This window comes from Panthera leo, chromosome E1 (genome assembly GCF_018350215.1).
Source record: "Panthera leo isolate Ple1 chromosome E1, P.leo_Ple1_pat1.1, whole genome shotgun sequence".
Taxonomy (NCBI): Eukaryota; Metazoa; Chordata; class Mammalia; order Carnivora; family Felidae; genus Panthera; species Panthera leo.
The window spans coordinates 60,242,530-60,262,907 of record NC_056692.1 but is presented as its reverse complement, the minus strand read 5'-3'; the positions used below and the strand labels follow the sequence as shown (position 1 = coordinate 60,262,907).

At 63.5% G+C, this 20,378-nt stretch overlaps 3 protein-coding genes across 13 annotated transcripts; all 3 read left to right on the top strand.

Annotated features, from left to right (window-relative positions):
- Window positions 1-276: 276 nt before the first annotated feature.
- MYADML2 (myeloid associated differentiation marker like 2) lies at window positions 277-2,417 on the top strand. Its single transcript, XM_042915474.1, has one exon. It carries the CDS (start codon window positions 752-754, stop codon window positions 1,673-1,675), a length of 924 nt encoding a protein of 307 aa, XP_042771408.1. The 5' UTR covers window positions 277-751; the 3' UTR covers window positions 1,676-2,417.
- A 141-nt stretch (window positions 2,418-2,558) lies between these two features.
- On the top strand, window positions 2,559-10,033 carry PYCR1 (pyrroline-5-carboxylate reductase 1). 5 transcript variants are annotated; one of them, XM_042916713.1, is made up of 9 exons: window positions 2,559-2,906; window positions 4,004-4,146; window positions 6,097-6,220; window positions 6,431-6,501; window positions 7,177-7,356; window positions 7,562-7,783; window positions 7,959-8,051; window positions 8,199-8,362; window positions 9,214-10,033. In XM_042916713.1, exons 2-9 carry the CDS (start codon window positions 4,018-4,020, stop codon window positions 9,365-9,367), a joined length of 1,137 nt encoding a protein of 378 aa, XP_042772647.1. In that variant the 5' UTR covers window positions 2,559-2,906; window positions 4,004-4,017; the 3' UTR covers window positions 9,368-10,033. The 5 variants fall into 5 exon arrangements, with proteins under 5 accessions (XP_042772647.1, XP_042772648.1, XP_042772649.1 ...); XM_042916715.1 differs by lacking the exon at window positions 2,559-2,906 and adding an exon at window positions 4,409-4,635 and having other exon boundaries at window positions 4,059-4,146; XM_042916714.1 differs by lacking the exon at window positions 7,959-8,051.
- A 4,446-nt stretch (window positions 10,034-14,479) lies between these two features.
- Window positions 14,480-19,431, top strand: MAFG (MAF bZIP transcription factor G). 7 transcript variants are annotated; one of them, XM_042916773.1, is made up of 3 exons: window positions 14,480-14,543; window positions 18,657-18,719; window positions 18,816-19,431. In XM_042916773.1, the coding sequence occupies exons 2-3, from the start codon at window positions 18,684-18,686 to the stop codon at window positions 19,266-19,268; spliced, it is 489 nt and encodes a 162-aa protein (XP_042772707.1). In that variant the 5' UTR covers window positions 14,480-14,543; window positions 18,657-18,683; the 3' UTR covers window positions 19,269-19,431. The 7 variants fall into 7 exon arrangements, with proteins under 7 accessions (XP_042772707.1, XP_042772711.1, XP_042772708.1 ...); XM_042916777.1 differs by lacking the exon at window positions 14,480-14,543 and adding an exon at window positions 14,894-14,926; XM_042916774.1 differs by lacking the exon at window positions 14,480-14,543 and adding an exon at window positions 15,133-15,283.
- The last annotated feature ends 947 nt before the right edge of the window (window positions 19,432-20,378 follow it).

Below are 20,378 nucleotides of genomic sequence, written 5' to 3'. Positions count from 1 at the left end.
GGAAGGACGAGCGAGGAGCTCCGTGATGAACCCCCAAATAGAACAAAAACTCTGCGCCAGGGTCAGCCCCAGCACCTCCAGGAGATCAGGCTGAGTAGGAGCCCAGGGACGCTCTCAGCAGGGTCCGCCCTGAGGCCACCTCAGCTCTGAGCCAAGCCTCCCTCCAGGAGGGGGGGGGGGGACAGCCCGCGGAGCCCCCGCCCCCAACCCCCCTCCCCCGTCCCTCCTCCCTCTGCCTTGCGGTCCCGCCTCCCGGAGATCCTCCCCAGCAGGTGGTCCGGGAGGTTTCCAAGCCCACCTCCGCTCTCGGCTCTGCCCTCCTCCCTCCCCTCCCCCGCGGGCCCTGGAGCCAGCTGACCGACAGACAGACGCAGGTGCTCCGGAGGTGGGGCAGTGCCAGCAGCCAAGGAGTTAACGGACAGTGCTAGCGGGGGCTTGGCGGGGACGCAGGGGTCAGATGACCCTCTGGGATGGGGACGGGCACGCCCGGGCTGCTATTCCGGGGCTCAAATCGTGACCACCTATTTATAGTGCTGGGGGGGGGGGCGGGGGAGCCTTGGCCCGCCCCACACAGGCAGCAGCGAGGCTGTCCTGCGGCAATGTCAAGGCGGCCGCGGCGGCGGCGGCGTCACGGCTGCTGCAGGCTGCCGGCACCTGTCACGGCTGCCAGAGGAGACAGAGGGGCCGCAGGCCCGCGGGGACCCCAGCACCAGCGGGCACTGTGCGAGGCGAGGACGACGTGGCCGGCCAGATGGGCAGCACCATGGAGCCCCCCGGGGGCGGGTACCTGCACCTCGGCGCTGTGACGTCCCCCGTGGGCACGGCCCGCGTACTGCAGCTGGCCTTTGGCTGCACCACCTTCAGCTTGGTGGCCCACCGGGGCGGCTTCGCGGGCGTCCAGGGCACCTTCTGCGTGGCCGCTTGGGGTTTCTGCTTTGCCCTCTCGGGCCTCGTGGTGGCCTGTGAGTTCACCCGGCTCCACAGCTGCCTGCACCTCTCCTGGGGCAACTTCACGGCGGCCTTCGCCATGCTGGCCACGCTGCTGTCGGCCACGGCCGCCGTCATCTACCCGCTGTACTTCACCCGGCTGGAGTGCCCGCCCGAGCCCGCGGGCTGCGCCGCCCGGGACTTCCGCCTGGCAGCCAGCGTCTTCGCCGGGCTCCTCTTCCTGGCCTACGCCGCGGAGGTCGCCCTGACCCGGGCCCGGCCGGGCCAGGTGGCCAGCTACATGGCCACGGTGTCGGGGCTCCTCAAGATCGTCCAGGCCTTCGTGGCCTGCATCATCTTTGGGGCCCTGGTCTACGACAGCCGCTACGGGCGCTACGTGGCCACCCAGTGGTGCGTGGCCGTCTACAGCCTGTGCTTCCTGGCCACGGTGGCCGTGGTGGTCCTGAGCGTGACGGGCCACACGGGGGGCCTGGGCTGCCCCTTCGACCGTCTGGTGGTGGTCTATACCTTCCTGGCCGTGCTCCTCTACCTCAGTGCCGCGGTCATCTGGCCCGTCTTCTGTTTCGACCCCAAGTACGGTGAGCCCGGACGGCCCCCTGACTGCCCCAGAGGCGGCTGCTTCTGGGACAGCCAGCTGGTGGTGGCCACCTTCACCTACGTCAACCTGCTCCTCTACGTCGCCGACCTCGCCTACTCCCAGAGGATCCGCTTCGTGCCCCCCCTGTAGCCCTGTGGGCAGCAGTCCACCCACCTGTGCTCCCCAGGGGCTCCCGGCACCTTGGGGGGTGACCGGGTGAACCCAGACCCCGAAGGAGCAGGCTGGAGGGAGGCAGGCAGGACAGGTGCTCCTGGACCTCGGGCAGTGCTCCGCAGCTAGGCTTGGGGAGGAGGGAGGGAAGACAGACGGGCTGGCAGCCCTGAGCAGGACACAGGCGAGGGTCCTCCCCGAGATAGCTCCCAGCCCTCTCTGTCTCTTTCTATCTCCATCTCTCTCCCTCTCTCTCTCTCTCCCTCTCTCCATTTCCTGGCTTTCCCTGGCTCAGTGCTACCCACTGTAACACAAGAAGCCTTCGAAGTAGGCGCTGTGGTGACCCACTTTAGAGATGGGGCCACTGAGGCTAGGATTTTGGAGGCAGCCCCACGTGCACGTCAGCGTCTGGGGATCACACTCAGGCTGTGTGACCTAAGCAGAGTTGGAAAGGGGACAATTCCTGCAGGTATGGGAAGGGGATGGAAAGGAACCCAGGAGAGGGCCAGAGCTGGACCAGCAGAGGGACAAGGGGACCTGGCTCCTGTAGACTTGAGGGAAGGGTTCCCAGAGCCCTGGAAGGAGGCTGTCTCAACAGGGCCCTGCTGGGGAATCTGTGTGCCAGCTCAAAGAGAAGGAGCCAGGACTTGGGGCCCACCTTGCCCACCTCCACGTGGCTATAACAAGGACAAGGGCCACGGTGTGGTCACACAAGGCAGCCTCAGACGCACCACAATGAGCACAGAATGCTGGGGGGGTGGCGGGGAGGTGGGTCCCCACCCAGGGAGGGAGTGCCCGCCAGGCGCTCACCATCAGCCCCGGGCATCAGCTTCTGCAGAGCTTGCCGGGGGGGGGGGGGGGGGGCAGGGAGGCTAGTCTGGAACCACTGGGGGAGGGCCCAGCCCCTCGGCCACAGCGCCTGGGCCCCGGGTCCCTCCCTGGTACTCCCAGGCCCATGACCTCCACTCAAGTATCCGTTCACCTGGCCGCTGACCACCAGAGCCCATCAGGACTGTCACCCTCCACGCTCTAGCCAGCTTCTCCTGCTCAGGAGCCCAGACGGGGCCACCCCAGAGTACAGCAGCCCCTTGGCCCGGCGAGGGGTCTAGGGCCTCGAGCAGGAAATAAACGCCAATGTTGACCCGCATCCTGGCTCTGGTTAGCAGTCTCTGCCAATGGCCGAGGGCACCTCCTGGGCCATCCCTCCAACGTGAGTCGGAAGAAGGGCTGAAACTAGGCTTGACTGAGGGAGGACGTGGCCGGGGGACAGCCTCTTGGGGAAGAAGCAGGCGGTGTCCTCCTCCTCAGTGGGCAGTGGGAGGGGTGAAGGTGCCGCCAAGATCGTCTCCCCCCCCTCCCGGTGGGGCTCTGGGTCACATCGCCCACACCGCTGCCGGGGGCTGCCAGGGGCACAGCCTTGGGCAGAGCGGCCGCTGTGCCGGGGCAGCCGAGCCCAAGCGGCTTTTAGGCGGGCTTCCCAGGGTTCCCTTGCGCTGGCGCCAGGCAGAGTGTGAGACAGGCGGCTGACAGGACAGGGGTCCTTCACCTGGAGGGGCGGGTGTTAGGGCTCAACGGAGATCCTCAAAGGGGCCAGGAGGCTGCGTCCTGGAGTGTCCTGAGGGCCTCCAGGGGCTGAGGGAGAGTGAGGGAGAGCGGGGGCTAGATGGTACCCTCTAGGGTACGTCTCCAGGTGACAAAGGAACATGGGCGCCACGTCCTTCCTCGCCCACAGGGAGGCCTGGACACCGACCAGTCTTCCTTCCTTTTCTGGCCACACTTCAGAAATGGTCATCGGTCGCCAACTCCCCAATTTCCTCACTGCCCAGGGGCCTTGTGCCCCCAGGGCACCAGCCACCCTCAATTGCAAAGGTCCTGAGAGGGAGACAGAGGCAGGGAGGGATCCAGGACTCAGCATAAGCATGGCGGAGTCCCCCAGGAGGAGCCTTGGGATGTTCTCCCAAGAGTCACCTCCGGGCAAGAGGACTTTCTCATTTTGGAGGAGGGAGTTATTTGTTTTTATCACTTGAAAAACAGTACTTTCCAAAGGAGGGGGTTCTGTCCTTTGATTATACAGTCAGGCAAAACTCAGTGGGACTGCTGGGTTTTCTGTGTATGGGCTTGAGTCTGGGCCATCCCCAGACAGTCCACGGTGGACAAGAGGAGTGGGCTCGAGGCCAGATGTCGGTGGGCGGGAGTCAGGGGCACGTGGGTCCTGAGGTAGGGGTTCCGGGGGGTCAGAGGTGTGGTGGGCATGGAGCCTGGGGGCGCCGACCGGGGAAGGGTTTCTTACGATGGCCCCTTCCTCAGAGGGTGAGGGCTAAATGCCCAGATACAGGCGTGCGGAGGAGGCCAGGAAATCCACCTCGCACACACGGTCAGCACACGGTGGTCTGGTGGCGTTATCGTCAGTCATCGCTCTGTCAACAAGAGCTCACAGCCCTGCTTCCGAGGTACGACATCCGGGTGATGCTGAAATCAGGTTTTAGAGCAATCTGTCACCATTGAAGATACAGAACTGAAAAAATAGAGCAGCTCACCCCTTCCCCGGGGCTGGGGGCAAGGATGGATTGTCAATGATTATAACTTCTTTTATTCGTTCATTTTTTTAGAGGGAGAGAAAGCTGGGGAGGGGGCAGAGACAGAGAGAGGGAGAGAGAATCTTAGGCAGGCTCCATGCTCAGTGGGGAACCTGATGTGGGGCTCAATCCCTAGGATCATGACCTGAGCTGAAATCAAGAGTCGGACGCTCACCCGACTGAGCCACCCAGACGCCCCAACGATGATGACTTCTTACTTTGCCCTTAACTCTGCTGCTGACTGAGACCCTGGACTATCCTGAAACCCAAATGCAAACTCAACTCGGATGAGTTCTGAGCGAGTCCTCAGGGGAAAAATGACTCGTTCTTCCAAATGCAGGGCCAAAGATGTCAGGATTTCAGGTGACCAGATGTCAGGAGACATGGGGGTGCTCCATGGGAGCTGGGGGGACACTATGGGATCTCATCTTCTATTTACTGGTTTATCACCACCCACCCGAAGCACCTGTTTGGAGCGGTTTACATGGTAATTGGTCTATGGCTTCTGTCACCCCAGAGCCCTAGAGAAGACTCCCAGAGAAAACCCCAGTTGGGAAGAAGAGGGTCTGGATGTCAAAGGGGATTGACCTAGACCTCCCAGGTGCCCCTTAATTTTAAGAGCCCAAAAAGGCTTAGGCTATCCTTTCCAGTTTCCAAGCCTCTTGGTACAAAGAGAAATTTTTGCCTTTTTTTTTTTTTAAGTTTATTTATTTTGAGAAAGAGGGAGAATGAGCAGGGGAGGGGCAAAGAGAAGGGGGACAGTGGATCAGAAGCGGGCTCTGGGTTGCCAGCAGAGAGCCTGATACCAGCCTCCAACCCACAAACCACGAGACCATGACCTGAGCCATAGTCAGACGCTTAACCAAGCGCCCCTACAATAAAAATATTTTAAAGCGACAAAATACACTATCAAAATTGTATGCTTTAAATGTTTCCATCTTGCAAATTGTTTTCAACTCTCCCACAAAACAAAAACCAAAAACAAAAACCAGGACAAAAAAAATCCCTAAGCAAACAAGCAAAACTGTTACACGGTTGGGCGTCTCCAAACAGGATGATCCAGTAGCTGCCATCAGCCGCCGCGCCACTAGGACACCAGCCTGGCGTGCCCGAGCTCGCGTGGTCCACCCAGGCCCCGCGGGCAGAGCTTCCGGCCGGGCGGTCCCGGCGCCCCAGGCCCCACGCGCAATCGGGGGCGCGCAGACCCGGCGCGCGGGGACCTCGCGGGCTGGGCGGGGGCGCGGGGCAAGCGGCTGATGCAACCGCCCCTCGGCGCCTCCCGCGCCCCTCGATTGGCCGGCGTCTGGCGGCCGCGCTGCCGATTGGCTGCAGCTGCGGAGGCGGGGCCGGCGGGGCCCGGGTGCCGCGTGGCGGGCGCGGTTCTGGGGAGCCGGGAGACCTGCGCGGGGTAACTGGGTGAGCGCGCGCTGGGCTGGGGTCCTGCGGGGGCGGCGGTGCGGGGAGGGGCTGCGCATCCGTACACAGGCTCGAGGAAGGGGAGGGGTAGCTCGGACGTGGGGAGCTTCCGGGCCCGATCCGTCGCCCCCCGCCCCTCTTCGACCCCTTCCGGAGGTCGGCGCGCCCCTCCCTGTCTCCTTGGTCCGAGACCCGCGGGAGCAGGTCGGAAACGGCGCTGTGGGCAGGGAGACTGGAACAGTTACCACGTCGGGGCTGCCGGGCAGCAGAGGGGAAAGTTGGACCAGCTGGGATGGAGGGGTTGGGGGGCGGGGGGAATGGGCGCAGGGCCAGCGGCCCAGTGGCCAAGCCTGGCACTGCACACCTAACTTCTTCTTGCTGTGGATCCTGCCCCATCTCGCCCCGCAGCTGCCCCTGCGTATCCGGTGCCAGCTGCGAGGGCTGTGGGCGGGGCCTGCGTCCAGCATGAGCGTGGGCTTTATCGGGGCGGGCCAGCTGGCCTTCGCCTTGGCCAAGGGCTTCACAGCAGCAGGTAGGCTCCTCAGCCGGGAGGGCCCCTTGTGCAGGGGGGGCGGGTGGAGGCAGGGGTTTGAGTCCTGTGGGAAGTGGCAGCCTTGGGGTGTCTGGGGTGGCTCAGGGATTGCTGTTTTACTCTGAGCGGTGGGATTTCCACTTTCCTTCCTGGGAATGGGAGGGAGGGAGGCCGGGCCAGGCCTTGAGGAAGGAACTCTGTTCCCCGCAGGCATCCTGGCTGCCCACAAGATAATGGCCAGCTCCCCAGACATGGACCTGGCCACAGTTTCTGCCCTCAGGGTAGGTGCAGGGTGGAGGGGGTCAGGGAGGCAGTCGCTGAAGGGGCTAGTCAGTGTGTCTGGGGAGAGTGTGTGATAGCCTTGACCCTAAGGGCTGGGGGTGGAGGTCCCGGCGGGAGACACCATGCCACCACCACCCTCCCACCCCCCTCCCCCGCTCATGAGAGAAGAGCCTTGGGGGGAGCATGTCACAGACCCTGCCTCCTGGCCTGCTGATAGCCCCTCTTGCTTAGCTCTTGGGACCCAGGTGTCGCTGGTGGGGAGGGTGTGCTGGTCTGGAATGGGGTTCGCCAAGGAGCCTCCACAGGGACGGTGGGGGCCAGGTCAGACACATCTGGGGACTGAATACGTTGGCTCCAGATCCAAGGGTGGGGTGGGCTCCAGGCTGGAGACTTTCCACCCGGACACCAGGGGGATGGCAGCCCGAGGCAGGGTGGGTCAGGGCTGTGGCAGGGATGCGGCACCCCTCTTCTGTTTGCACAGGGGACCTATTCCGGGGCCGAGTGCTTCTTCCACTTTGGGGCGGGAAGGGCGGCTGGGGGCCGGCAGAGCTCCACACCCTGAGCCCTCGACCCTGGCCATCTACATTCTCAGCAGCGTCTGTGCTGTTCTCTACGTGGGGCTTGGGGAGGACACTGGGCGGGGCAGGCTGAGCCCACGTCTGCACTCCCCGCAGAAGATGGGCGTGAACCTGACGTCCCACAACAAGGAGACCGTGAGGCACAGTGACGTGCTCTTCCTGGCCGTGAAGCCACACATCATCCCCTTCATCCTGGACGAGATCGGCGCCGACGTTGAAGATCGGCACATCGTGGTGTCCTGCGCGGCTGGTGTCACCATCAGCTCCATCGAGAAGGTGGGCCTGTGGGTCCAGGCCGGTGGGATCTGCAGAGCGGGTGGAGGCGTATGCTGCCCGGTGGTCAGGAGCTCTGGCTGTGAAACGGGCACACTGGCCCGGCCCACAGGGAGGGCGGGGACACGCTGCTTGCGTGAGTGTGTTCACACGCGTGCCCCGCACACCGTGCTGGGTGGGATGGACGCACAGCCGGTTTCTCCTCCAGAAGCTGACGGCGTTCCGGCCAGCCCCTAAAGTCATCCGCTGCATGACCAATACACCTGTCGTGGTGCGGGAGGGGGCCACCGTGTACGCCACGGGCACCCACGCCCAGGTGGAAGACGGCAGGCTCCTGGAGCAGCTCATGAGTAGTGTGGGCTTCTGCACCGAGGTGGAGGAGGACCTAATCGATGCTGTCACGGGGCTCAGTGGCAGCGGCCCAGCCTATGTGAGGCCTGGGGGTGGGTGGCAGCTGGTGGCGGTGGGCAGTGCGGGGACCTCAGGGCACATCCTCCCTACTCCTCCCTGCTCGGTTGCCGTGGGCAGAGCTGCTGGACCCACCGTTGCCTGGAGGAGAAGGAGGAAAGGCCTAGGGCGGAGGTTCAGGCGCCTTCTCCCTGCAGGCGTTCACAGCCCTGGAGGCCCTGGCCGACGGCGGCGTGAAGATGGGGCTTCCGCGGCGCCTGGCCATCCGCCTCGGGGCCCAGGCTCTGCTGGTCAGTGTTTTCCTTGACGCTTTGTTGGGGGCCACTCCTTGCCAGGCCCGATGCTGTCGCCCCCAGGCGGGTGGGTGGAGAGTGGACGTGCAGGGGGGCCGGGGGCAGGGGTGCCCCCGCGGCAGCCAGCTCTCTCTCTGGCTGCAGGGGGCCTCCAAGATGCTCCTGGACTCGGAAAAGCACCCTGGCCAGCTCAAGGACAACGTCTGCTCTCCCGGTGGGGCCACCATCCATGCCCTGCACGTGCTGGAGAGCGGGGGTTTCCGTTCGCTCCTCATCAATGCCGTGGAGGCCTCCTGCACCCGCACACGGTGGGCCCCCGCCGCCTACTCGGGGCTGCGCGCCCCAGCACAGGAGCCCCCGCACGCTGTGCTCAGCCATCGCTCAGCGGATGCTTATCGAGGCCTGGCGGCGGTGCCCCTCACCATCCGTTGTCCTGTGAGGACGGGCTGCCCTCGGCGCCTGCCCTCTGCTCCCCACAGTCTCCCCACTGCGGCCCTCAGACCGGGGGGCGGGGGGGATCGCGTCCAAGCCGGGGAGGCAGGCCTGGGGGAACCGGAGGGGATCCCTGTGGGTCTGACAACACCTTCCTCCCGAGCTCCTCCTCCTGGGGAGATTAAGCAAGTTAGACGGCAGGCCGGGCCCAGGACGTGCCTCTGTGCGCTGGCACCGGCTCGGTGAGACCAGGAAGGAAATCAGAGAGGAGGGAGGCAGGGTTAATATCTTGGCTTGGAGCCATTGTCCCTAGTCTGGATCTGCCGGATGGACAGGCATCCCTCTCACATCCCTGCCGGCCACGGCCGAAACCCAGAACTTCTCCAGGCGCCACGACACGACGGCAGAGCTGGGATGCAGCCCCCCCGCCCCAGCCTTCAGGGGATACAGATGAGGCACATGTCCCACACTTGGGGCACGATGGGCTGGGGTCTGGGTGCTGTTAGTGGATCCGGTGACCCTGAGCTGATCTGAAGGAGGGGTGAGGGAGGCAGATGGCCATCTGGCGGAGGGGTGGCTGGTGGAGGGAACCGTGGGTGCGAAGGCCGCGAGGTGGGTGTGACTGTCCAGCAGTGCCGGGGAGGCAGGCGCTCGTCTTCCCCGGGGGACGGTCGGGCTCAGGAGGGAGACAGAGCCTCGGACCGAACCCTCCCCACTGTCTCCTCAGGGAGCTGCAGTCCATGGCCGACCAGGAGAAGGTCTCGCCGGCCTCCATCAAGAAGACCGTCCTGGACAAGGTGAAGCTGGAGTCCTCGCTGGCCCCCTCCGGCCACTCCAAGCTGCCGCCCCACAGCCTGGCCCCGGCAGGCAAGAGGAACTGAGGTGCCGGACAAGCCCGCGCCGCTCTCCCCTCCTCTTCCCTCCTGGGCCTGCAACCCTGAGGCTGTGTGTTCTTAGCCCCAGGCCTCAGTGTGTCACCGCGGCGGCCTGCCTCCCACGACTCTGGTCAGCTCGGGGGTCAGCTGGGGTTGTGACCCGGGATGGGGCACATCACGTCCCAGTGGGGATCTCCAGTCACTGAGGGCTTCCTCCCCAGAACGGAGCTGGGTTCTCCGACCTCAGCCTACCTTTCCTTTGCCCCCACACCGGGTCAGGACCACTTCCTCTGGAGCTCAGGAGGCCTGAGCTAACTCCCCGTGGTCAACTGGCTTGGGGCCTGGCCCCTTGCTGAGTACAAAGGTCAAGTCCCCCTCTCCCGCCCCGCACCCCCGACTCCCGTGAAGGCCCAGCCAAGGAGAGAACTTCGTCCCACTCCTGCCCCTTCCCCGACCTCCACTTGGGGGGATGCCTCCTTCTCCGTGTGAGAAGGACCAGAGGGTTCGGTCCAGAGAGCAGGACCACTGCCCCTTATCTCCGTTTGGCATTTGAGAAAAGGGCTCTTCGATAGTCCCGACCGTTAAGGCCCCCGTCTCCCATTCCTGACCCAACTTACAAGCCTGTCACTTCTCTCCTGACCTTTTAGGTTAAATACATTGGTTTCCAAGTCAGTGCCTTGATTCTACCTCTGTCACCACGTGTGAAGGGAAGGCCCCAGCTGCCCTAGAGGGTCCTTGTTGGGTGTAATCTTAGAGGCCATCAGCAGCCCACAGGTCCTGGAGCCCTATTTTTGCACGGCATTCTGGCTCGGGCGGGGGGTGGGGGGGCTGGGTCTCCCAGTCAGCAGTAGTGGAGGGAGCTTCTGGGGAAGAGTGTACTGCTTTGGGCCCCCATCACAAGTGTTGTGGCCAGAGGCCGGCACCGAAGGCTGGGCTTGGTGGGCCCTGCTCTGGGAGGGGCGCCGGCCTCTGCACCCTCCACATCTCCCAGTGTAGCAGGGGCACATGTCTCAACCCACGCTGGCAGGGGCAGGTGAGGAAGGAGCCCCCTGCAGAGGTACGTCGGGCTCTCCAGAGAAATAGGACTAGTAGATGTATATACATCTGGGCCTGGAATGTCTGTGGGTCCCTCCTAAGGTGTGAGCCCCATCATAGGCCCTGTGTGTGCAGGGGTGGGCAGTGAGTGCCCAGAATCACCCCTTCCCTGACAGCACCTTGTCACCCTCCCCCTGGGAAAAAGATGTTCTCAGAAGAGGTGGTGCCACAGGCCTGCCCAGGACCAAAGCTGGTCCCCAGCTAATCCCTTCAAGTCAAGACCAGTCTCACTGGGCGTCTGCTGTGTGTTAGACACCGGCCAATACGACGAGGGGCAGTGCTGCCCCCCCCCCGCCCCCCCCTCCCCCCCCCCCCCCCCCCCCCCCCCCCCCCCCCCCCCCCCCCCCCCCCCCCCCCCCCCCCCCCCCCCCCCGTGCTGTGGGTCTGAGGAAAGTGAGCTGGTGAGTCTGAAGAGGGGAAGAGGCACATCACGGCCTAGGAGGAGGCACAGGGGTCCAGATGAGCTTTGCAGGGAGGCTTTACTCTGACCCACGAAGAATGTGCTGGGTTCCAGCAGGCAGGACTCGTGAGCCTTCCATCTGTGGTTCTCCATCAAGCCAAAGTTCCACAGGTGGGGAAGCAGGAAAGGCAAATGAGCCTGAGGGAGGGGAGTGGCCTGGGCAGGAAGGCTGCGGGGGCGGGTGAGGCCCCCGAGGGTCCTGTGGGGACAGGTGTCCGGGGAAGGCGTTGTAAGCGGGAGCACACTGTGGAGGGGAGCGGGGACGTGTTGTACATGCGATCAGAGCAGGTCAGGGAGGCGGACGGGCTTCAAGGGCCAGGGGCCCACAAGTGCCAGGTGGGAAGCATTGCGGTCCTGCAATGAGTCCAAGCAGGAGCCTTGACAGGGGTCTCAGTGGGTGAAGGTCAGTCTGGCGTACCTTCCTGGCCCCCGTCACTGGTAGCTCTGACACCCACCACGCCCTGGGCCTCCCCAGATGGGGCAGAGGCTGGAATGAATTTACTGTCCTTTGCCCAATGGGCCAGGTGAACCCTGGTGGCAGAGCCACCTCCCTCTGCTTGACCCAGCTTCTGCCTCAGTTTCCTAACTGCAACTCTGCCCTGGGCTCCTGCCTGCCCGGATGGGGCCTTTGCCCTGCTCCTCTCTGCCCGTCCTTTCCTGTACCAGGCTAACCCCTGTCCAACTGGGCTCAGGCTCCAGAACAAACAGGTCAGCAGCCCTTGGCCAGACAGAGAAGGGAGACGTCCATCCTAGGAGGGCCCTGGTGAGGGCCCATCTCCCTACCTGGACACCAGTGGGAGCAGGGCCGGTCAGTCTGGGTTTGGACACCAGCCACATCCTATATGCCCGGGGCCTCCTCGAAGTGTCAGGTTGGGGCCTGCTGAACTTCAGAAGAAGCCAGTGGGGTCTAAGATCTGCCCACGGAGGGTTCAACCTGGAGGGGGGCTGTGGGGCTGGAGGACATGGGGGGTGGGGTGGGGGTGGGGGTGGTGCCAGCATTCAGCTGCAGCAGGAAGCAATGTACTAAGGCCCAGAGAGGGCCAGGCCAGACCAGAAAGCCAGGTCTAAGCGTCTGCCCCCTAGCGGCCGATCTGGAAGCTGGTCAAGGTGGTGCTGCCTGGACCAGCAGGGAAGCTGAAACCTGGGCCTGTCCCTTTGCAGTATCACTCCCCGGCAAGGCTGTAGTGGCTATTCCCGGGGGACAAATGTCCTGCACCGTGGGTGGCAGTCAGCCAGACTTCTGACAGGTGGGAGAGTAAGCACGCACTCTCTTGGGGCCTTTAGCTGGACCCTAGTACAGGTGCCGGGGGCTTGGCTATCTTGATTGTTTCAACAGGGCACCTCCTCTCCCTCGGTGGCCTCTCCCAGACATGCAAACAAACCCCCTATCGGTTATTCTGCAGGTGGTCAGGACACTTTTCCACATACTCTCCCATATTCCTGAAGAGTCTGGGAGGGGGGCAGCAAAGAGTCTGGGTTGTCTCCCAGAGCATTGACCTCCCAGGGCCGTAGAGCTGACCCCCATCCCATGGCCAGAGGGCTGACCTCAGGGCCCAGGGCCATCTCTGTGGGAAGCATCCCTGACATCCACACTGTCACTGGCCTCCAGGTGAGTTGGGCCCGATTCACTTCCCGACCTCTCTGATGGCCCTGGGTGGGTGCATCCCCATGCCTGCTTGTCCCTCTTCCAAGACAGAAGAGGTGGCTGGGTGTGTTCCCAGTGGGGAGGAGGAGGAGGGGACTCCTTGCTCACTTGGTGAGAAGGAGCAGAACGCGAATGACTGATAAATCAGCCTCTCAGTCACCTCCCACATGTCAATGGCAGCCAGACTCCCTCCCATGAGGACTGGGGAGTCAGGGGTGTGGGAAGACGAGTGGGGATTAGCCAGCGAGCTTCCACCCATGGTGACCCCCAGCCCCAGGCCAATCACCGGTGTTTCCTGATGGCATCGTGGTTCTGGCGTGAGCTGGGTGGCACCAAGTCAACCCCATGTGGCCTGCCAGGGCCCTGCTTCGTGGACTGGCTCTTAAGGTCCAACAGTAGCTCAGACCCCACATCCCTGCCAAGTGGGACCAGGAGAACGGGGCTGACATCCGGTGGTGAGGAGGCTGGAGGAGCTGGAGCCCACAGGACTGCATTCTTATCCTCAGGGGCCTTTGTTGTTCTGTAGATTGGGTTGACTTTAAGTCACACCGTTGGGGCACCTGGCTCGCTCTGTCAGTACAGCATGCAATCTTGGGGTTGTGAGTTCGAGCTCCACGATGGGTGTAAAGATTAAAAATATAATCTCAAGGCCCCGGAGTATGTGAGATTCCAGCGGAGCTCAGTACAATGTCACGCCCTGCCCTTAAAGAGCAGCTTGGATTAAGACAACCACGCCCAAACCTGCAACGCTGGTGACAAGGCACTGTGGGATTCAGAGAGGTTACTGGAGGCAGGCAGGGGGTGCTGTGGTGCCCTTCTGCCCCCAGCTTTGGGGGCCGCCTCGAGTGGCCTTCATCAGTCAGTGGCACTGAGTTCCTGTGAAGCCCCGGCCACCTGTCCCTCACTCCTCCCTCTGCCGGCTGAGTCCCACTGACCCGCCTGGCGGGGTGAGTCACCCTTCCTGACTACACACGAGAAAGGAAATCCAGAACTTGGAAGTGGAAATGGAAAGGATCCCTCCAATTTCCCCTCTAGCCCTGGGTTGCCCCGTTCTCTGGGAATTTTGAACAGCAGCGAGAAGTCCTTAGAGAAAAGGCAGGCGCAGCCACGGACTCCTGTGAGCTGAGCTCCAGGCAGATGTGGATGGAACGGGAAAGGAGCAGTTGGTGCACCAACTACTCCACACTTGTTTACGGCGCACCTACTCCTGGGCTGCCTGACTGCCCCTCGCCCGGTGTGGGGTCTCGGGCGTTGGGTGAAGCCAGACCACCCTCCCCGCAGGATCTTGGAGGCGGCCTTGAACACGCCTCAGTTTGCCTCCTGGACAAGACTGTCGGGTCCTCCGTGAACCAGGCCGCGGCTACCTGGCAGGGCGGAGGTCGCCTCGCAATTAGGCGAGGTCATGCCTGCAAGTGCCCGCCAGGCAGCCTGGGAAGCCCCGCGAGGACCCTCCTGGCGATGCCCCGGGACCGCAGGTCCGCACGGGTCCCCCGGGCCAGGAAGGCGGCGGGACAGTCCCACGAGGCTCCCCGCTCGAAGGCCGGAGCCTGGCCCGCAGAGGTGCGCGCGCCCGGGGCCAGTCCCGCGAGACCCCGCCGGGGCAGGACGGCGGCGGCATCGCCGGGGCGACAGCTCCGGGCGCGCAGGCGCAGTGCAGGCGCGTCCCGCCGCGGCGGCCGCCGCCGCCGCTGCCGCCTCCGCCGCCGCCGCCGCCGCTCCTTCCCCTTTAAGCCCCGGCCGGCCGCGTCGCCGCTTCATGAATGGAGCCCACGTGACCAAACATCATGTGACGTCTGTGGAGCGGCGGCGGCGGCGGCGGCGGCGGATCCCGAGCCTGATCCGGCCCGGCCTTCCCAGCGCGCTCGGCCCGGCCCGCGCAGGCGGCGAGCCCCCACCCCGGGCCCGGAGCCCCCGCGCGGCCTCGGAGCGCCCCCCGCCCCGCCCGCCCCGGCCTCGGCCCGCCCGGGCCCGCAGTGTGGTGGGTGAGTGCGGCGGCGGGCCGGGCGGGGGGCTCCGGGCCCGGGGTGGGGGCGGGCGGGGCCGCGGCTCCTCCTGGAGGGCCGGGGGCGGCGCGGGCCGCGCGCTCCCGGCTTCGGGTTTGCCCCGCGCCCTGCTGGGGGCCCGTGCCTCGATTTCCCCGCGGCTCAGAAGCAGCTCCCGGCCCTCGCGCCGGGGCTGCTGGGGGTGGGCCGCGGGGGCCGGAGGAGGGCGGGGCGGGGCGTACGCGGGGCTCGCTCGGCGGAGCCCGGGGCGTCCCGGTGGGAGGGGCGGCCGCGGTGGCGGGAGGAAAGGGTGGGGTCGAGCGGGGCGCCTAGGGCTCCGCGGAAGAGCCTCTGGGCCCCGGTTCTCGCTGCTGATTCATCAGGTGTCTGTGTCCGCCCGCCCGGGCGCGGGGGTCCTCGGCGGGCCGGGGCGGGTGGGGGGTAGGGGGCGGCACGTGGCGGGGCCGGGAAGACCCTGCTCGCGGTGGCTTCGCTCCGTCACACGCGTGCCAGAGCCCAGAGGGAGACTTGCTGAGTCATCAGCATGAGGTCACTCGATGCTCATTCTGATGTCTGGGGGGGATTTGAGCAAGGGGCCTGGGGTCTAAGGGGCCGGGAGATAGGCGCAGGAGGGAAACCGGGGAAGGGCTCAGGCCCAGGGACTGGGGCACCGGTTCAAGTTTGGGCCGGCGTGCGAGTTGAAGGAGGAGTGGGTGAGAAGACAGTGGAGGGGCCTCGGGGTAGGTTTTCTTCCCCCGGCAGAATGTGAAGCCCCCGGCCTGCCCGTCCCCTCCCCTCCCAGGCATTCTCTTCTCAGGCAGCTGGTCCCTGACCAGCGTCTGGGACAGTTCCCCAAACTGGGAAATAGTTCTCTGAGTGAGAGGAGGGGAGGAGCTTAGGGGGGCCGTGCTTGCCAGGCTGGGAAGCAGGCTTTCCCTGTGACTGGTCTGGTTGGCTAGGCTGGGCAGCCCCTGGGCGGGGAAGAAAGAGAGGAATACACCCTGGCCAGAGAGGGAGTCAGTGGGAGAAAGAGGGGTGCCTTTACTCAAGTCCTGGAGGGCAGTGGACAGGGCAGGGACAAGCAGGTGCAGCTGTACCAGGAAACTGCCAATGAGAGGAAGCGGCAGGACTTTGACATCTGGGGAGTGAGGTGTCTGGTGAGCAGGCCCTGCCCCTTTGCACAGCCTGGCTTTGGGGTTTGGGTCAAAGCTGCAGGTGGTGGTGGCTTTGAGGGTGCCTAGCCTTTGGGGCACAGCAGGCGGGCTGGTGTGGAAGGCATGGAGTGGAAGAATGCGGCTTCCAGTCACCCCAAAATTGTCCTACTTGAGATTGGGGCTCAGTGTCGAGCAGGTGTTAGTAAAGATTGTGGCCCTGATGGATGTTGGGCCTCTTGGGGCGGGGGGGGGGGGGGACAGCCTGAGGGTGGTGTGGCCTGGGCCGCCTTTCCTGAATGTATGGGTGCTTCCTGGCCTCCAGGACGGGGGCTGTTTTGTCTAGATCAGAGCTGAACCTAGGGGTTCATGGCTAGGTCGGGCCGCCTTGTGGTTTGTTTTCAGGGACACCCCCTGCCCCCAACACACACACACACACACACACACACACACACACACACACACACACACACACAGAGGCAGCTTTGTGTAACACTTCAGCTCATCTTTTGGCTGGAATTTCTTCCTACCTTAGGAAAATACAGATTCCTGAAGGGGTATTTCTGTAAGTCTTGTCATTATTTATGCTTAGGTGGAAATGAAGTTTGAAACTTTTTTCAGAATCGCTTTCAGTGGCTGAGAGATTTTGGAGAAGGTGGTTCTGAAGGGCAGGGCGGGAGTAAGGCTAGGCTAGGTTGGGGCCACGCCTGTTGGGGACATTTGGACGCTAGAGTTTGCAGGCCACCAAAAGGAGCAGGAGGCTGTCTCGGCCTCCTGCCGAGTGTCCACATCCTAGAGTTCGGGCCCAGATACAGGGGACGGAACTCTCGGAACCTGTTTTCCCATCCCAACCGGCTCTCAGCCTGAGTGGGTGGTGCAGGGTACCTTGGTGGTTTCAGGCCCTGGGGACTGCCCGTGCCCTCTCCCCAGGGTGGCCCGGCCTCTGGGGGAGTTGAGTTGGGAAGGATGACCAGGCCCCAGCTCTGGACCGGCCCTTGATGGGGAGGAGAGGAAGCTTCTCCTCAGTCCCGTCTCTGGGATACTCCCCGTCTGGCTTCTAGAGGTGGCCTGAGCTATCCCTAGCCATCTATGTCCAAAGGCTGTCTCTGTCACATCTGTGTGTGTCCCCCGGTGGACAGAGGCCGGGCCAGGGGGCTGAGGCCCCGGCTTTGCAGAGGCCTGCCCCTCCCCCACAGCACGCACACGCACACGCACCTTTGACTGGGAGGCGAGCGGCTGTGCTTGTGCTGAGTTCAGGCCTTCTGCGGAGGGCGAAATCTGTCGAGGAGGCACATTTCAGCTCCCAGCCGCCACGCTCGGCACTTTTCTGTGTGATCTCTTCAGGAAGTCACCGTCGTGCTCAGCATTTGGAGGGGAGGGAGCACGGCGAGTGGGAAAAGCTGGTGGCAGCCCTTTTCCTTCGGGCTGACAGTGGTTGGACCCAGGGCGGTGTCCTTGCACCCTGATTCAGACTCAAGACTGGGGGCGCCCCTCTAGCTCTGCCATGAGGGCTTGGCTTCCAGGGTGGGTTGGGGCCCTGGGGCTCTTCTGACCTCCAGTTCCTATCTTTTCCATCCTCTGCTCTGGAACATCCGGGAGATGCCAGCCTCAGGGCCTGTCTGAGAGCCCGGATGCCCTGGCTGTGATGAGGCACCGCCTGGGGCAAGGCTGGGTGAGGCGGGGGCTCCCCCTGGAGCCAACTGCACCTCCACCCCCCTCCCAGCCCATGCTTTATCTCCCCAGTGGGGTAAGAGACCTCTCCTGCGGCAGGGAAACTGCAGTCTGGCTTGGTCCTCCAGCCACGTCTGACGTCTTTTTCTGCGTCTAACCTGGAGAGCAGGGGGCTAGGGGTGGGTGGGTGGGGGGTGGCTGAGCCAGAATTGCCAGGATTAGGTGCACAGAAATGTCCTTGGCAGGGCTTCAGGAAGCAGAAAGTGAGGGCAGAGTGTGGGAGGGGCAACTGAGTGGGTGCCGGGCGGGGGTGGGGGCCTTCGGTCCAGCCCCCCACCCCTCTTGTTTTTGTCCCCTGCACTGTGGGCAGTGACCTCAGGTGGGGGGCTGGAAGGGGCTGAGCAGGCCCCTGCGTGGCTAACCGGGCACTCTTATGAAACAGCGAGGATGGGGTGGGGCAGGGGTGCAAGATGCTGCAATCTGAGGCCACAGGAAGGTTGCTTCATCGGCAGCGGAGGTGGGCTGTGTGCAGCCCGCGCTGGAGTGCCTGCCACCTGGAGGGGTGGGGGGCTCCCACCAGTGCTGGAAAGAGTTGAGCTGTTCAGAGTGAAGAGTCTGTGGGAGATTCAGGGCTCTCCTGCATTTTCCTCTTGGCCTGAGTCCCCACTGGCTCCTAAGCCTTCGCGGGGGCAGGGCCAGCTGAGGGGAGGTGGCTGCAGCAGGTAGGACCCTGGAGTAGACGTGGGCGGGGTCGCCGGCCCCAGCCCTACCTGCCGTTGGCCAGGCTGGCCTTCCTGGCCCAGCGGTGCTCTGCTCAGGCTCCGGGTCCCCTGGGGCTGTGTTGGCTGGCTGGCAGCCTTGGGGAGTGCCAGGCCAGGCCGGTGAGGGAGCGGGAGCGGGAGCAATGTGCTGAGTCAGCGTGACTGGGCAGGAACAGCCGTGCTCTGGGGCGCACACTGGGGTTATTTTTAAAGCTCCCGGCTTCCTTCTGGGCCGGCCCCTCCTGCATGCGTCTCAACTCTTCCCAAGCCCCTTTTCCTGGTCTCTGCCTTTCTAACAGCGCCTCGGTTCCCCTTTCCCGCCTCAGACCTGCTGGGTTCTCTAGGGACAAGGGGGACGGGGAACAGCCTAGCTAAAGGGTGGCGGGTGGTCCTCGGGGTATTGGGGACGGTCAGCTGAGAGGCGAGGCTGGGGGCGGGGGCGGCTGGGCCTCTCCCCCAGGCTCTGTATGGACTGGGGAGGGAAAGCGGGGTGTTCTCCAGGGTCCTGACCTCTGCTCCCTGTTTCGCAGAGTGCCTGCGTGCTGTGCCCCCGGGTTATGACGACCCCCAATAAAGGAAACAAGGCCTTGAAGGTGAGCAGCGGGGTGGATGGAGTCTTGAGGCGGGGGTGCCTCCAGGGTGGGCGGTCCCCCGCTCAGCCTTGACCCCGTGCACTGCCCTGCCCCCAGGTGAAGCGGGAGCCAGGTGAGAATGGCACCAGCCTGACTGATGAGGAGCTGGTGACCATGTCGGTGCGGGAGCTGAACCAGCACCTGCGGGGCCTGTCCAAGGAGGAGATCATCCAGCTGAAGCAGCGCCGGCGCACGCTCAAGAACCGCGGCTACGCCGCCAGCTGCCGCGTGAAGCGGGTGACCCAGAAGGAGGAGCTGGAGAAGCAGAAGGCGGAGCTGCAGCAGGAGGTGGAGAAGCTGGCCTCGGAGAACGCCAGCATGAAGCTGGAGCTCGACGCGCTGCGCTCCAAGTACGAGGCCCTGCAGAACTTCGCCAGGACGGTGGCCCGCAGTCCCGTGGCGCCGGCCCGGGGCCCCCTCGCGGCCGGCTTGGGGCCCCTCGTCCCTGGCAAGGTGGCTGCCACCAGCGTCATCACGATAGTAAAGTCCAAGACGGACGCCCGATCGTAGGGACGCGCGCTTGCCCGGGCGGGTCTGCAAGGGGCCGTTAGGCGCATGGCGAGTTTGGCAGCCCTGTCCCCTTCTTCCTCCTCTCCTCCTCTTCCTCTCCTGCCTCCTCCCTTCCCTGCAAAGCACAACCTGCACCCCGGGGCGCCGGGCTGAGCCCCTTTGATCTCGTCGTTGTCATCGTGTGTTTTGTACGTTGGGATTGGTCAGTTCGGCGGTGACGTGGGGTTGCCTCGGCCCCCTTTGTACCAAGGCCGTGCAGGCTTGGAGTCCAGAGTTGGCCCTGTGGCAACAGAGAAAGATCGGATGAGCTCTCTGGGGCTCGCGGTTCTGAGTAGGGAGGGCTGCTGTCTGCTCCCGGGTGGCCCACAGGCCCCAACAGCTGCTGCCTGGCAGGGGGCTGTGATTCACTCTCAGCGTGGCCAGCAGGCATAGATGGGCTCTGCTCCTGAGAGTAGGGTGTCCTTGGGGGCCCTGGATGGGCCTGGATGGGCGGGCCACCAGCCTGGGCGCTACGGCCGCTGGGAGGGACGGGGCGTTATGTGGCTTTGGGCCAGGGCCCACGGCGCTCAAGCCTGACGCATTGCACTGAACAAGACCAAATCACTGGTTGTGAACATTCGTGAAGGGTGTGTCCAGTGTCCTGCGACGGGTCCCGTGTCACTGTTTACATGACCTATCTGTGTGGTTACGTGGCCCTTTATTTAAAAGAGAGGAGTTCCTTTTACGAAGTTATTAAATTATATGTTTAAAAGCTAAAGAAAAAAAAGAGCTGCAGAGTATTTATAAAACTGTCTTTTTAAAAAAAAAAAAAAACAAGCAAGAACATTTGACCATATATATGGAAAAGGGAAGAAAGTATAATAGAAACTTTGCTAGTTTAACAAAAGAAAAAAAAACAAACAAAAAAAAATCCCTTTCTTGTAAACTTATGGACAAGTCTTTGTGGCTGTTGGAGTTTAGTTTTTATATACACAGAGTTATCAGACGTTATTTATAAAACTTAGTTTTAAAAAAGACAAAAAAAAAAAAAAAAAGAAAAGCCAAGCTGTGGGCGACCACAAGGCGCATCCTGGCGCCCTCTTTGCTATCTCTCTTGCAATTGTACCGAAA